This window comes from Opisthorchis viverrini (assembly GCF_000715545.1).
Source record: "Opisthorchis viverrini unplaced genomic scaffold opera_v5_252, whole genome shotgun sequence".
NCBI lineage: Eukaryota > Metazoa > Platyhelminthes > Trematoda > Opisthorchiida > Opisthorchiidae > Opisthorchis > Opisthorchis viverrini.
The window spans coordinates 671,805-686,213 of record NW_008751910.1 but is presented as its reverse complement, the minus strand read 5'-3'; the positions used below and the strand labels follow the sequence as shown (position 1 = coordinate 686,213).

Sequence of the window (14,409 nt, the reverse complement as noted above, 5' to 3'; positions counted from 1 at the left end):
AAGCATAAGGCGCAATTAACAGCGATATATATATATATATACCACGCTACTAAGCAAGGTATGGTGCTCCAGTTCACAAGCAACAACAATGGAAGCCGAAAAAAGCCTCGTTTATGTCATCATTCTTGCTAGCTGGAGACAGTTGCCTGGATAGAAGCATTTTGGAGTCCTAAACTTTGATTCTCAGGTTGACACTGATTAGAATGGGAAGTTTGACACATTGATCAAATTAGTCTGGTACAACAGCAGTATAATCCAACTAAGTTCCTTAGAATTTAAGTGTATGTGTGGATATCTCGTGCCGTCAGAGTTGTGGTTGGTGCTCAACAGCTTTCTGATAACACTGAGGAGTCTGAAAAAGGCACTACTGAAACATGCAGTTAGGGTTGACCGGTTGTTCATTGTAGCCGTTGATTATTTACACGTAAAACACTACTCATAAGGTTGCTGAAAATTCTTTGGCAGCCCATGACCGTTTTCACCCTCTAGGGGTTCATCAGGTAGGCGAAGTCCCTGAGTTTTCGTCAACCTTATGTTCTACATGAAACCAAATTGCACGGTTGTTTGCTACTGGTCTCTCCTATTCCAAGCTCTGTACGGGCTGAAAATGGGGAGCTAGTTGGCACCATGTTGATCTAATAAATAAATCAATATCACAATGCGCGATTTATACATTTCAAACAGTTCACCTTCGAGCGCTACTCCGTGCATTAAGTATAGTAAACCTCAGGGTCACACCTACGGTCTTCTCAACTCACATCATTTTATCCCTTGCTTCCAACCTCACGTTTACCACCGATGGGGATGCAATTGTCCTCCTTGTGCTGATCAAACCCAGTTAAGTACAAACTGGGTCGAAAAAGAAATTTGTGTGTGGATCGCTATGTCATCCAAATTACTCATCAATGGATGCTTGCAGCCCACCCAGTTACCACCATTCACCAGAGGGCATTCGCACATGCGAAGGATAATCGAGGCTATTTCTGGCATTGTGCTTAACTTAACCTCTTCTCTGAAGGCTTGCTTTGACTTTCAGGTCATACCCAACTGAATCGGATTTATGTTTAACTTGATCTTTTCCATCCATCAAAACTGTTGGTAAAGAGGTGCACATAAAATCTGTCGCTGTGAAAAGTGAGCCGGGTCCATATGTAAAATTTCCAAAAGAGCATTCATATTACGGGCTTCCTTGCGGAGGCTCATTTGCTGAGATTCTGCAAGGAGCTATGGAATACCAATCAAGAGCAAAGACAACTACAATATGTTGACAGGGCATCTCTCCAATATATCAAACTCGAGGGGCGTACCAAACTTTAGAAATACATTCTAACGCATTACACCATGGCAGAAACAACGGAGGATTTATCATATAGGCCTTGGTATCAATAGGTTCTACCACTTGAGAATGAAAGTGTCACTTTTTGTGTTATAGAGTAAAGAGGGCTTTGACGTGTATTAAAATGAGAGATACAAGTAGCGTAACCAGAAAAATAGGCCCGAAGACGAAATCGAACAGCGGATCTCCGGCTCACCAGATATCGCTTCATACATTATTCCCACGTTCTATCAGGATTATTCATCTATACTTTGAGGCCTACAAATTTTTCCTACCTGGCAACTTGCCCTGATCATTTTTGCTACCGAGACAATAGTAAAGTACAATCCACTGTGATAGTCACATTAGGGTCTCACTAATGACACTGGCAGATATAAACGTTTATTCCACTGAGGAGAGACATGATGAATAAACTGTGAAGTTCCCATGAATACTCGCGACTGAGATCCATCGCCGTCCTCGGTAGTTCAGCCAGTAGAGGAAAGTCTGATAAGCGGGAGCTTGGCCCTCCCAGTTAGTCCCTGCTTGCGTCTTTTCCCGTACATACCTTCATTATCACTCGTAACTTGCATATAATTTTTATATTTTGTGAATATATGGTGTTTCATTGTTGGGATTAGCCAACAGATGAAATCACCAGGCACTTGTCTGCGACGGACTGACGGAGAGACAAAAATATCGTATGATGGTTCGATATGCGGTAAATTAGCGGCGTCAGATCAGAACCTCAAAAATTGATGGTGACGAATTATTCGCAATGTTTGAATCGTAAAAGTCGCATAACCTAGTGTCCGTAAAGGCCATTGTAATGCATCTTCCAGCCAATGGTCCATGACAACAAGCATTGAGTGAATATTGTTGTAACCAATGTAAATCCTAAATATACAATCTTACCACGGTTCAGACTACATCGTGCATCGTTATAATAGCCATCAGCATGGTGGAAAGTAGGTCGACATTTGATGTTACATACCGATACCACAATGTGGGGCAGTTCATGCGATCTCAAACATACCGATTATTCCACAGACTGAATCCTCTTGTTAATGTCAGGGTATCCCCACAATGTAGTCCCCTACAAAAAACATGATGCTTTTGCATTCGTAAAATCAACCTTTTCAAGATAGCACTTAAGGGTAAGGTAATTTTGCTGCAGTTTTTGTGAAAGATTTTGGTGAATTACTCTCAGACGTGGGCCTACTATCCTTCATTATTTCTAGCCCAAGTCACACAAGAAACATCGACAGCAGGAGCTGGCCGCATACAGACTCTCCGGCGTGACCCCAATGTGCCTACTGCAGGTGGGTTAACATTTTCGTAAACAATATTTTTGTAAAAAAAACCGCACATCGCCCACCAAAGGGGTAAAGTACCGTGGCTGACTTAGAGCAACCACAATCAGACCCTACTAGTTTTTAACTAAACTGAAATCCATTTATAGTGACCACCCTTCACATGTGACTAATTCTGACTGATCTCGCCTGATTCTCTTCATAAACCTTAAGAACCCAGTAAGTCCCCTTTCGCTTCCCCATTCACATTTCTGCTGTTGACAAAGCCTAGAAGGCCCGGTCCAAACTCGGCTAGGATAGTTTAAACAGACTGAGCAATGTGGTGTTTAATGTGGAACGTGTAAATTTCAACTGATTGTAGAAATCGATGGCAAATGAAACATCGGATTATAACATCATACCTGTGTTTTAACTTTAAACTTTCCATTCATTTCTTCTGCCCTAAGATTAAAACAATAAACGTGGATTTTATGGCGGCAACCGCTGAGTTCACTAAAGAGCAACAGTGCATGACAATCCACCATAGAAGTCACACCTCTCGGGGGGATCCATTTTGGTCAGGTTTGACAAAATACCCTGTGACGGAGGGGTTGTAAGGTATATAGTCCTGGTCTCCTAAGCCAGGAAGATCCCACCATTAGCAGGAGATTTCAAGTGGTCTCTCCAAAACAGCGAGATCGTACTGAAAAAAGTGTACGAGACAATGCTGAATGAATTTGTTGCTGGCCTGTATTGAAAGGTTTGAGAGATGGTCGAACCAGTGCAGCAATGCAGTTTGAGTCGTTTGTTCATTAAAATTTCAAAAGTCCGGCGTCTAGTCCTTTTAACGTAAATGAACTAAGACGGGACCGTGATTTAGAAACGAGATGAACCATTGTTTCATCGTACTTGCCAAATAGGAATCGGCCAAATGAAGAAAACCTTCATAGGTATGACGTGTCGCGACATTAGTTTTTTTTCACTGTAGCTCTCTCCGTCGAAAAGTCCATATAACCATACAGGAGGTAATTCCTAATTGGCTAGTTGGCTGATCGACCGTCGAAAAGCAGTATCCTATTATCAATGACATGGACCACTGGCATAGATTTACGGGCCAAATGTCAAACAAATCACGCGAATCCTCACGCATGAAGGCAAAAATTAAGCTTTGCCAGTGCGCTTGACAAATCATTTTCCTGCCATTAGAAAGATTATTCGTTTTTCGAGGCTCCTAGCCGCCAAGTAGTCACTGTGGAAAACGTCATTAACTGGTAAACTTTTGCAGAAGTGCTTCTTGTTACCGCTTTAATGAACTTTTTGAGCCAGGGAGAATACTCTGTATGTTGGAAGAATGGTCATGGTTGCAAGTTCCCAATATGCTTGAGTCGAATAAGTTCATTCGGAATCCGATCGTCGGATCGAAATGTCACGACACGAACAGGTCTTAGTTCGAAGCACTTGCTAACCACCAGTTGCTTGATTTTACTGTCATTGAGACTTATAGGTCAACTACAAGAATGAAAACCTGTTAAGCTGAAATTGAGACAAATTTGTTTGAATAAATATACGAAATCAGTGTGTACTGGGTTAGTGAAAACAACTTATTTCCTGCTCTTTGCAATTTTCCGCCAGTTATATTCCTCCTACATACTACTAATAAGTAGAAATCGATGAATAGTTTATAATTTTGTAATTCATTACTCATAAGGTTGCTAAAAATTTGTCGACAGCCCACTACCGGTTTCGCCCTTCTTGGGGCTCATCAGGTAGGCGTAGTCTCCGAGATTCTGTCAACCTCATGATCTACTTGAACCCAAATAGCGAAATACACTCATTTGCAAACTAATTTGGTTTTAGAGAGACTCACCTGGAACCCAGCTGCGTCTCTCATTTGTGATGTTTCCAGTTTATAATTTTGTCTTTAAAAGACAGTGGTAAAATAAACGACTGCCTATTCAAGTGGTGATCTGATATACGTAAATTCTCTGTTGTCGAGCGAAATTAATATTGTCCCGATTTCAGAAGACTAATTTTCTTTGCTCTTCATATTCCATAAGTTTCATGTACCACTGAGGTCTGTTACATAAAACGCTGAATTTCGTCCTTGTATGGAACCCATAAAGTGCGTTTCTAGTAGTGTACAACACGAACTCAGAATGGACCTGCTTAAGCCCGTTTCAATAAGCATCAGTAGGCAGGTGATAAGTACCGGGTTCTGACTGTTCTGTTCCTCTATCCAACATAAACGTAGCTGCGTGGTGATCAGAAGAGGAATTATAATCCGCTCAACTCCAAACACCTATAAGAAGCCAGCGGTCTTGCTGTTTTGAAACAGCCATTCCTGAATCTGGCCATCATTTTGCACCGTAATAAACCAGTTTGCAATAAAATCTAATTCAAATGGACAGGTACCGCTTTTTATTCAATGAATATTGACTATACAACACAAACCAAAATTAGTAACCTGTTGTGCGCCAACCTTTTCCGCCAGTGGCGTGTGGTCATATCACTTCATTTTTATGATACGCACTGTTACAAGGTTTTGTGAATGTCCCAACCTACTGGCTGATATGCATCGCCTTGGTTCGTATCGTTTTTAGCTTGTTGTTAACCGACAGTTACTAGTACAGGCACTTATCGTCTATGAAATACGACAGTTATTTGGGTGTAGTTGTCTACCGGTTACCCGTGTGTTTTGTTGTCCCGACAACGGGCTTCAAACTTCTGGTAAACAGCCACCGCTTCGGACTGAGTCCCGGTCCTTGTTTGATATCGTTTGTGTGGTGACAGTTGCGATAACCAAGAAAAGTCCCTTTCGGTAGATCGAAGTCGCTGGTTCCTAAACAGTAAACTCCCGTTTTAGCATCCTAGAAACACACGGACTTGTGTTTCAGTTTTTACTCTTGAGTATGGGACTCCCGTTACTTGTGAATGTAAATAGTAGTAAAACTGCAGCGTTTGTCTTTAAACCCAGTTATCCTATGCCAAAAAGTAGCTTATTCCATTGAACTGCGGGAAAACCAAGGTGTTTGTTTTCGCTTATTCACTGCTTACGTATTCGCGGCATCATAAATGCTTTACTTCCTCCTGGGTCAAATGGACAAGTTTAAACTAAGGCTGGACTAGACCGACCGTCTTCGCATTTCAAATATGGGACACGAATCGTTTGAATCATTTCGTAAGTCGGCCGAACTATTTGAATAAGACCATTTCTGTGTTTCGACGATGACTTTCATTGCCCATAAATAAAAATGCATTTCACCTTGCTACTGTGGCTGGTGGTTCCCATCTTTTTTCAACGTGATAATTTCTCCTCCGTAGACCCGAGCAGCAGGTACGTCAGTCAGGCCTAGGGTATTGGCTAACCAAAAACCACCACACAAATCTGCGGGCTCGCGACTGCTACCGCTGTTTTTGAACAACTTTGAACACACACCATTGGTAGGTCAACCAGCAAGCTCCTCGACTACAGCTCCGAATACAAGGTGCGCGTATCGTAGCTGAGCGCAAGGTAATCCCTCTACCCAGACGCCACCGGAGACAACCTAACTGATAATGTGTTATGCCGGTTCTTTTGTAGCGCTCTGCATTCCGACCGATGCTTGAATAATTGACTGGATATCTGTAAACGCAGATTGTGTGGTGTTCAAGTTTCCGCTAGTATAGAAACACACTGGTCGAACTACTGAACACAACTATATGAAGTGCTGATTCATCAAAAAATACCTTCTATCGAAAACTTGTTACCATACTGTCCACGGTAAGAAGTTAAGTTATAGTCATTACAGTAGAAGCTTTCAATGCCCCTCAGCTTGTCAGAGCCAAACATTGGTGTAATATTTATTTTGAACGCAAAAGGCACCGATAATGGTGACCGTATTCAGAAACATTGTATTGATCAACAGCTGTTTCTAAGTAGCACTGGGTTCATACTCACTGGGTGCCCCCATTTCGTCTAGACGGTGCTGAGCAGTTTTGAAATCAACTAATAAAATCCACATCAGCCACTAATTACGCACTCAAAGGCTCGACTGCCGATGGTTCTGGAATGTTCAGGCTGAATCAGACCATGTTCTCGTTCGGTCACGCTGACCAGTCCGAGAAACGGGCTTCCCAATCAATCCTAAAAACTGTGGGCCGCAAACCAAAGGAACATACCAAAGTTTAGTATGAAGATGGCCTTCTCGGAAACATTGACCGAAACTGTAGTGATTTGACCACAATTATACGTGAAGCCCAAAACTACCTTCGGTATTCTTGATTGTGAACATAGACCAGAACTGTCATTGTCACTCCTTAATGTGAATTCTGTCTAAGGGCATGATCGATTAGACGTCAGTAAGAAAGAACGGATGCAACCAGAAATTTCGAGGTACTGAGTAGATCAGTGCGGTCAGGAGTGCGCGGAAGCTGGGCCGAATATTTTCAGCAACAGTTTATTTGGTCGCGCATCATTGCGCCTGTGTTTACCATTCGACCCGCTCATTTTTAGTCGCTGTTTATGGGTTTGACCCATCCTCCGTTGGCTTTTGAAGTTCGTGTCTTGAAGTGACATCGGGCTGCTTGGCAAGATGAGTTACATCGACGTGAGGTGAGGCTGTACGTTTGTGTCACATTGAACAGGTTTTTCCTACTTATTTAAGAAAACGAACGTGTTCCAGAGAGTGAGGGCCAAGCACTGGTCGTATCTATATTCATGATATCGCGTTTTCCCCAGACTTTGAAGAAGCTTTCCAATTTGTGGACAGATTGGCTCTTTGAAATGCGACCGAGCAATGTGCAATGCCCTTGTTGTTTGGCAACGATCCTCACACGCTCTATTCTCATAATTCCGATCGGTTTGTGTCTCATAGATTATCTGAAATATCCTTCATAACTAATTGAGTCTATCGGGTTGTTCTGTTGCTTGTCTTTGCTTAACTTCGTCGTGAATGCCATCTTGAAGTGTGCACTCCAAAGGACCGGACATACGGGTACCGAAATCATTTCTGAATAAAGGTCAGTGAGCTTGGATTGCTCAGTGGCATTGTTTTGACGATTACTCTTGATTTATCCACAAAAATCACTCCAACAGGATATCAGAGGTTTCTCATGTTTCCACATGCGTTATTCATCCTAAAAGTGCCTGGTCCCTCTTCGTGATTTTCGATCATTTTGTGTCCTTCTGAATCTTCAGAATGAGGAAAACGTTCGTTGGTCAGTTTACATTTCTGGCAGCTGCTGGGGAAGTAACCATACAAAAACGGGGGCGGATGTTCACATAATCAAGACGCCAGCAACATTGGCCAGCCATATCACCCATGGCGTCAAAAACGAATTGCCCTGAACTATGTCCTTCTGAATCTTCAGAATGAGGAAAACGTTCGTTGGTCAGTTTACATTTCTGGCAGCTGCTGGGGAAGTAACCATACAAAAACGGGGGCGGATGTTCACATAATCAAGACGCCAGCAACATTGGCCAGCCATATCACCCATGGCGTCAAAAAACGAATTGCCCTGAAGCTAACAAAATGACTACACAAAGCACCTGTAGGATCAGTCTTAATTTATGGCTGAGAACTTTGGACCCTCCTATAAGAAGATCTACGTAACCTAGCAAGAGTTGGCTCTACCCAAATAAATAGCCAGTAAGCGGGGACTTGAAAAAGACTCAAAATCATTAGAGCAGCAAATAGAGTTGCGCAGGCTATGGTGTTGTGGCATGGGCGTCGCATTTCCAGTCAACATCTATCAAAGAACGCGTTGTTTTCAGTTACCTGGCGACAGGCTGTCGGCAAATAGGCCATCACCTGGCGACTTGAAATAAAATTGGCTATGATCGCTGTAGACGCTGTGGGATCTTTGTGTCTTTATGGCTGGGATTCACGTGATCCTGCTTGTAAATGACTGAAAACCCTGAAAGAACTGCGCGTAACCCAGTCCAGTGGTGCACACGCTGTCGGTTCCTAACCGGATTGCCTAGTTACAGTTGGCATGCCACTATGTGCTAGGCTTATATCGAGTAAAGTTCTCAAATGGCACTGGGTCATTTCCACTAATATCAACTTATTTTGGTGCATTTATATTAATGTTGTCCAAAAGTGAAGGCGACTTATTCTTTTTTGTCTTGTTAAGGATATGGGACTTCTTGCACCCCTTCCTAAGGCTTTATTTCCTTATTTTCTTGCATCATTTGGGCACCAGTATGCATTGCTGGTGAAATGTTGTCCATGATGTTGATAGTGTTGCTGAGGCCACGAGAGGGTGCTGTTTAGGTAAAGATTATGTTGACATGATAGACGTTAGTGGATGTATCTCTTGCTCCAGTCTTAACCCATTTGCTTTCAGAAAATAACTGTTTGCGTGATCATCCCTGTGAATGTAATCTCGCAGTTCTGCTTTGATAAACCGCTGTTCCATGGGAAGGAATCTATAGATTCCTTAAAACAGCCTTCGGTTCATGGGGATTTATTGCTAGAAGCTCTCAATATTTCAATGAAAATGATGAGAACCGGTTAGGTAGCTTCTCGGATGTCTCCACTTCTGGATGAACCATCCTTTGATGCGTACAAGAGCACTTCAAAATCAAATTCTCGGATTCCGGTCTGACTACTCTTAACCGTTGGTTAGCAGAAGGCCATACAACTGGACTAGCCTTTTGCCGAAAACGAGGGTTAAACCTCGTTACCAACCTAATAATCAGCCTAGATTTGAGAAGCCATCATTTGTACGCTGGAAACATGAACGGTTATAAGATGTTTGGGGCGGAATCTACCTGTTTCGTCACAACGATGCGAACTCGGCCTAATTATGCCAACAGGTAGAATCCACATCATGGTCTCTGTGACAGGATACGCCGTGAGGTGACGTAACAACCCAACTTAACATTTCAAGACCAAAATTATTAATCTTACTGATTTCCTCCCACATTTTTATTGTATTTTCGACAGCACCTCGGAACGTTCCAAGGATAGATACACAGTCCACACAGTCAACACACTATCCCCTATTCAGATATGGCCGGATCGGTCGCTGTAAGTAAGCGCCATTTTGTATATGACTGTCATCCCCTAACAGAAAAGAGGAAACCTTTTGATGATGTTTTTCATTAAACTTGTAATCAGAGCCCTTTTACTGCGAAGGAAAAAGTCAGACCATACCGTTTCCCTTATCGAGGAACTCGTCCTTCGAAGTAGAATTTCATTGTGATGAAAACGTGTGAATACACTCAAAAAAACTTCTGACAAAATCTCAGATTTTAGATCGAAATGGGCCACCACCTAGAAAAGCAAATTTAACTTGCACATTTATTAACGGTAACTAATTCACAGGTGCGCTATTTTAATTAAAAGTTTATTGTCGGGTGGGTCGGTGGTCGAGACAACCAATGACTCATCACTACACTCTACTACGCGTCCTAACAACACACTGATGATGTCATCTCGATTGTTGGTGAAGCGTATGCAATCAAATTGCCCAGCTCAGTGGACAAACCAACAACTCTCTACGCTGCTAGAGCTGCTAAGATTCTTCTCAACAGCCAGTCTTTCTATTTAATTCAAGTTACACTGCCTATCAGTGGGATATTTCCGAATAAATGATGTCTTTTCCCTTTAACAAACATTCGCTATACTAGGGCGTCTTTGATGCAGAGTGACCGCCTGTGATGCGCGACGAAATAAGTTTCCAGGTTTCTCTTGTTGTATGAACCAGACAGATAATTCTGCATACATTCCAGCTGCTTATGAGTCTTCCCTGTTTTTCATGTTTTATTACAGTATGATTTATGCTAAGCCTTCTAGTAGCGTCAGTAGATTACACCATTCCCGAACCACTTGACTTTGAAAGTTATAAGGCTACATCTTCGAAGATCAACCATGTAGTCGGATTACTAGCCAACCTGACATCCCCAAGAGTGAATTAGCGATCATTTTGAAACTTCTTCCTGCTTCCTGTTGTCGTGTTATTACTGGCAGAAATCTTCAAGTTTCTTTCAAAAGTCAAATAGGAGACTATGAAAACCTCCTTTATTTGACGATGATTGGAATGGATATTGTGAGACAGCTACATTTTCCCCAGTGCACTTGTTTCTTCTGCTAAATTAGTGCGCTGATCCTTGCCAGTGGCGAGATTAGTAAAGGAGCACACATCCATCTTCTCCTTCCTTACTGCATTCTCACCAGAAGATTGTTCTCATGGTAAAAGAAATCTGCTTCGGTTAAGGAGCGATTGTTTCTTCGTCCAATTCACAGACAACTTACTCAGCCACCCGCGTTCTCATCAACAATAGTCGAGCACCGGTGGATGAAGATCCTGCCACTCGCAAGTTTGAGGCACTCTTCATGCACTCGATTCTTTGCTCTCAGTCAAATGGTTCTTCTGCTTTAGGGTAGCGGAAATTATGTCATGGTATGCTGGTTCTTGCCAGCTGATTGGCTTCCACATCGTAAGCCAAGGTAGTACATGCTGAATGGACGACTTGACATTAGTTAGACCCGAGTAGTAAATACTAAGGAAGATTCATAAAAATAGAGTAATACAATTTTACCATTTATTTGATGATGAGAGTGGAAAACGTGTGTAACGGCTCAGTAAGGAAAAGAAAACTGTCTGAAATTTGTGCTCATTGTTGCAGTCAAAGTGGCGGTCGTTTGGTTCACAGGACTCGATTTGACTCTTCGGTTGTGAGTAGCCATAATAGAGTCAACTGTGGATCGATATCTTTCTCTGACCGCCAAGCACGAAAGTGGTTATCTGTGACATAAATTCATCACACACAGGAGGTATATATACTGAGCCACGTACATTAATACCATAAATTAGCAACCGCGGCTTCACGGGATACGTCTTAAATTTGAACAGTTGTTTCCCTACAGACAGACCACAACTGCAGTTCTGGAAAACTCCATGTCGCAGCACTTCACTAGAAACATCTCGTAAATATCTGATGTTTAGATATCATCCGCATTGACACAAAGTGACTGGAGACTATGGTAAAATTATAATCTGCCTAACTTCAATGAGCATAAGCTATCAATAAATATTATGGGATGAATAAGTGTTTCAACACCAGGAGCTGCTTACAGTATATACTCATCGTTTTACTTGTTCTGTCTTTCCGAAGAAACCTGATTTCTTGTCTTCGTTTGCCGCTCTGTTGACAGCTCCCTTTAGGAGTCCTTCGAGGCGTAAGAAACATCCACTAGGATCAATCCATGTCGCATCTCTTGGGCTTGGATACAGTGAGTCAGCCCCCTGTTCTTCATGACATATTTTGATGCTGTGTTTGTTAATCGTACAGTGGTCCCCCTCGATCAGTATAGGGTAGAAAAATTTGGATTTTGAAATGTCCTCGTAGTTGGACCATTCATGAAAAATACCAATGGAGTGCGAACAACTGAACTAAACTTGCGGCTTCAAAAGATATTCACTGATTCTTTCACTTTTCGCAGAATACAACCATTTCTACCCATCCAGCGGCTCTGTCCTGCATTCTCCAGGATCAAGTTTTAATCTACCAGCCCGGCTGAGAAGTTTCCAAATAGTGAGGCCTGTTGACTGTACCTCGAGAATGTCCGACACTCATCCTTCTTGCAAAGTTTCCTGAGATAAATTACTTTGATGTTTGTAGCTGTAAGTACACCAGCTGACTGAGGAAAGTGGAAACAATCCACGAACTCTCATGCCGGAAATTTCCATGTGCCTTTTGCGAATCATATCCTCCGAGAGGGCAAGCTTCTAGGCCACATGAGTATGGCTACTTTGTTTGTTTTGCTTGGACACAAAGCATTTCAGGGTTGGTTGGAAAGTCAAGTGAATGTCACATTTTATTTAGGTTTGTTCTGTTAAATACTAGAACATGTTAGGGACCCATTCTGTGATATTTAGACGCAGATGTTTTCAAAGATGGGTTCAGAGAGTTGAGCAGAAAAGACCGTTTCGCCCATCTGGATTTGATTCCCGTGAACATCAATAAACTGGCAGTCACAGTGATCCTCAGTGTACGTGCTATTTTGGGAACAGGGGGTTCAAGTAACCTTTGCACTATGTATAAGGCCAAAGAGCCTCAAAAATGGGAATTCAATTGTACTGCACGAGTGACTCTATTGTTTTCCGTGTAAGCCAGTTCAACAAATAAATCGTTAGTTTTTTTCAACTTGCTTACTCGGCTGGTTGTGTGGACAATTTGGTGCACTGTGATTTTGAAGACCAGGATTCGATTCCTTACAAGCGCTTTCAAATCGACCGCCGGTTTCGTCCGGGCGATTTGTTCACATAGTATTCACATACTGCGACAAAATACCGCACGAGAAGCTTAGCACCAGAATAAGTTGAACGATGCTAATCATCTTGAACCAAATAGCTGTTTTGCTATCAAAACATGATTCAACCAGTTTTTTCGTTTACTCTCTATTTCATATCACTATGATAACGTTACCAGGAGAATGGTGACTCGCTGAACCCAAATACGAAACAGAAAAACCGTAAAGTTGGAAGTTGCTTCAACAGTGGATGACAAATTTTGACTGCTGGCAAGTAGAAGGGAGCGAATTTACGATGTAGTTGGATTCTGGGACAATCTATAGGAGCTGTTGACGGCCGTGGAGGGTAGTTCATTCCAGTTTGTTTTGTGGCGGAAAGATTAATCACCGGACCACTCTATCACCATTCGATTTGTCAGACATACTATCCAACAAGAAGTGAACACACGAACCGCTGATATCGTACCACAGAAACGCCAAACTATGTCCCTGCCTGGATGTTTGACAGAAACAGAACCTCAAAAAGCATTTTTGCTTCTTAGACCCAAATGCGTTTGGACGATAACAAACTTCTGGGGAATCCATAAATGGTCATGAGCAACTTAAAGATGAACAAGAGAACACAATCGACTCACACTTTTGGCCATCTTCAAAAGAATTTAAGGGATGCATCACAAGTTTCTAGAGATTTTCTGGAACACTGGCACACTTTCCGAGAAACCACAGCCCCAACCCACTCTTGATGGTTTTGTCTGGCAATAAATTATTTTATGTTGAATTGGTCCACGTTAGATTGGCCTTTGATGAACCAACTGCCGGTCAGATAAGTGGACCAGGACAAAAGCTCACCGGGCCCATAAAAAGTCACATGGCAGCCCGAATACCATTCCGAAATTCACGTTTAGCTAGCTACGATGCAATGTGTATCGTTTATGGTCTACTATTGTACGTACGATACAGCAAAAGGCAGATACCGCCGGGATCATCTTTAGCCGGAACTGGTCAGTTTTTTTAAGGCTGACATATGGGGGTTGTCTGCAGTCAATTCTGTCACTAATAAGAACTTAAACAGGAAAACAGGTCCCAATGAATGCATGCAACTCACAACCAACTTCAAACAAAACTGATAGGATGCCTGTTCTAGCTTCCACCAAGACCTCTGAATATCTTGTGATATCAAAGAGATCTGCGAAACTCTACCAACTCCCTTATTCTCGTCCAGCTAAGCAGTAGTAGTGTAGTTGTATGGTAAAAAAACAGATTTTTTCACCTTTCAGTTCTTACCTGAATAGCATAAAGCATGTATAGCGGACTAGGACCTTATCAGCGTGTTCGGATAAATTAAGAAGCAAAGTAAACAATACAAAATCACAAAATCACAATAGGAAAGGAATGAGTAGTCAAATGGGGACTCACGAATGTGTAGGTCCAATAGTCCACTACACCGATCCAAATGCAGTAACTGGCTGTGAGAGGAAATATTCCCTTGTCGGAATTTCCCACAGATGGTTCCGCGTGCGTGATATATTCCACGGTAGGAAAACTATCCACGGCTAAAAAA

At 42.2% G+C, this 14,409-nt stretch overlaps 1 protein-coding gene across 1 annotated transcript in view; it reads left to right on the top strand.

Annotated features, from left to right (window-relative positions):
• Positions 1 to 14,409, top strand: part of T265_14752 (hypothetical protein) — a gene marked incomplete at both ends in the record, with an annotated part of 18,390 nt that overhangs the window by 2,936 nt on the left and 1,045 nt on the right. The window contains 3 exons of the mRNA XM_009175063.1: positions 2,557 to 2,637; positions 9,537 to 9,620; positions 11,751 to 11,828. Coding sequence (XP_009173327.1) covers positions 2,557 to 2,637; positions 9,537 to 9,620; positions 11,751 to 11,828 — 243 coding nt within the window. The remainder of the gene's footprint in view (positions 1 to 2,556; positions 2,638 to 9,536; positions 9,621 to 11,750; positions 11,829 to 14,409) is intronic.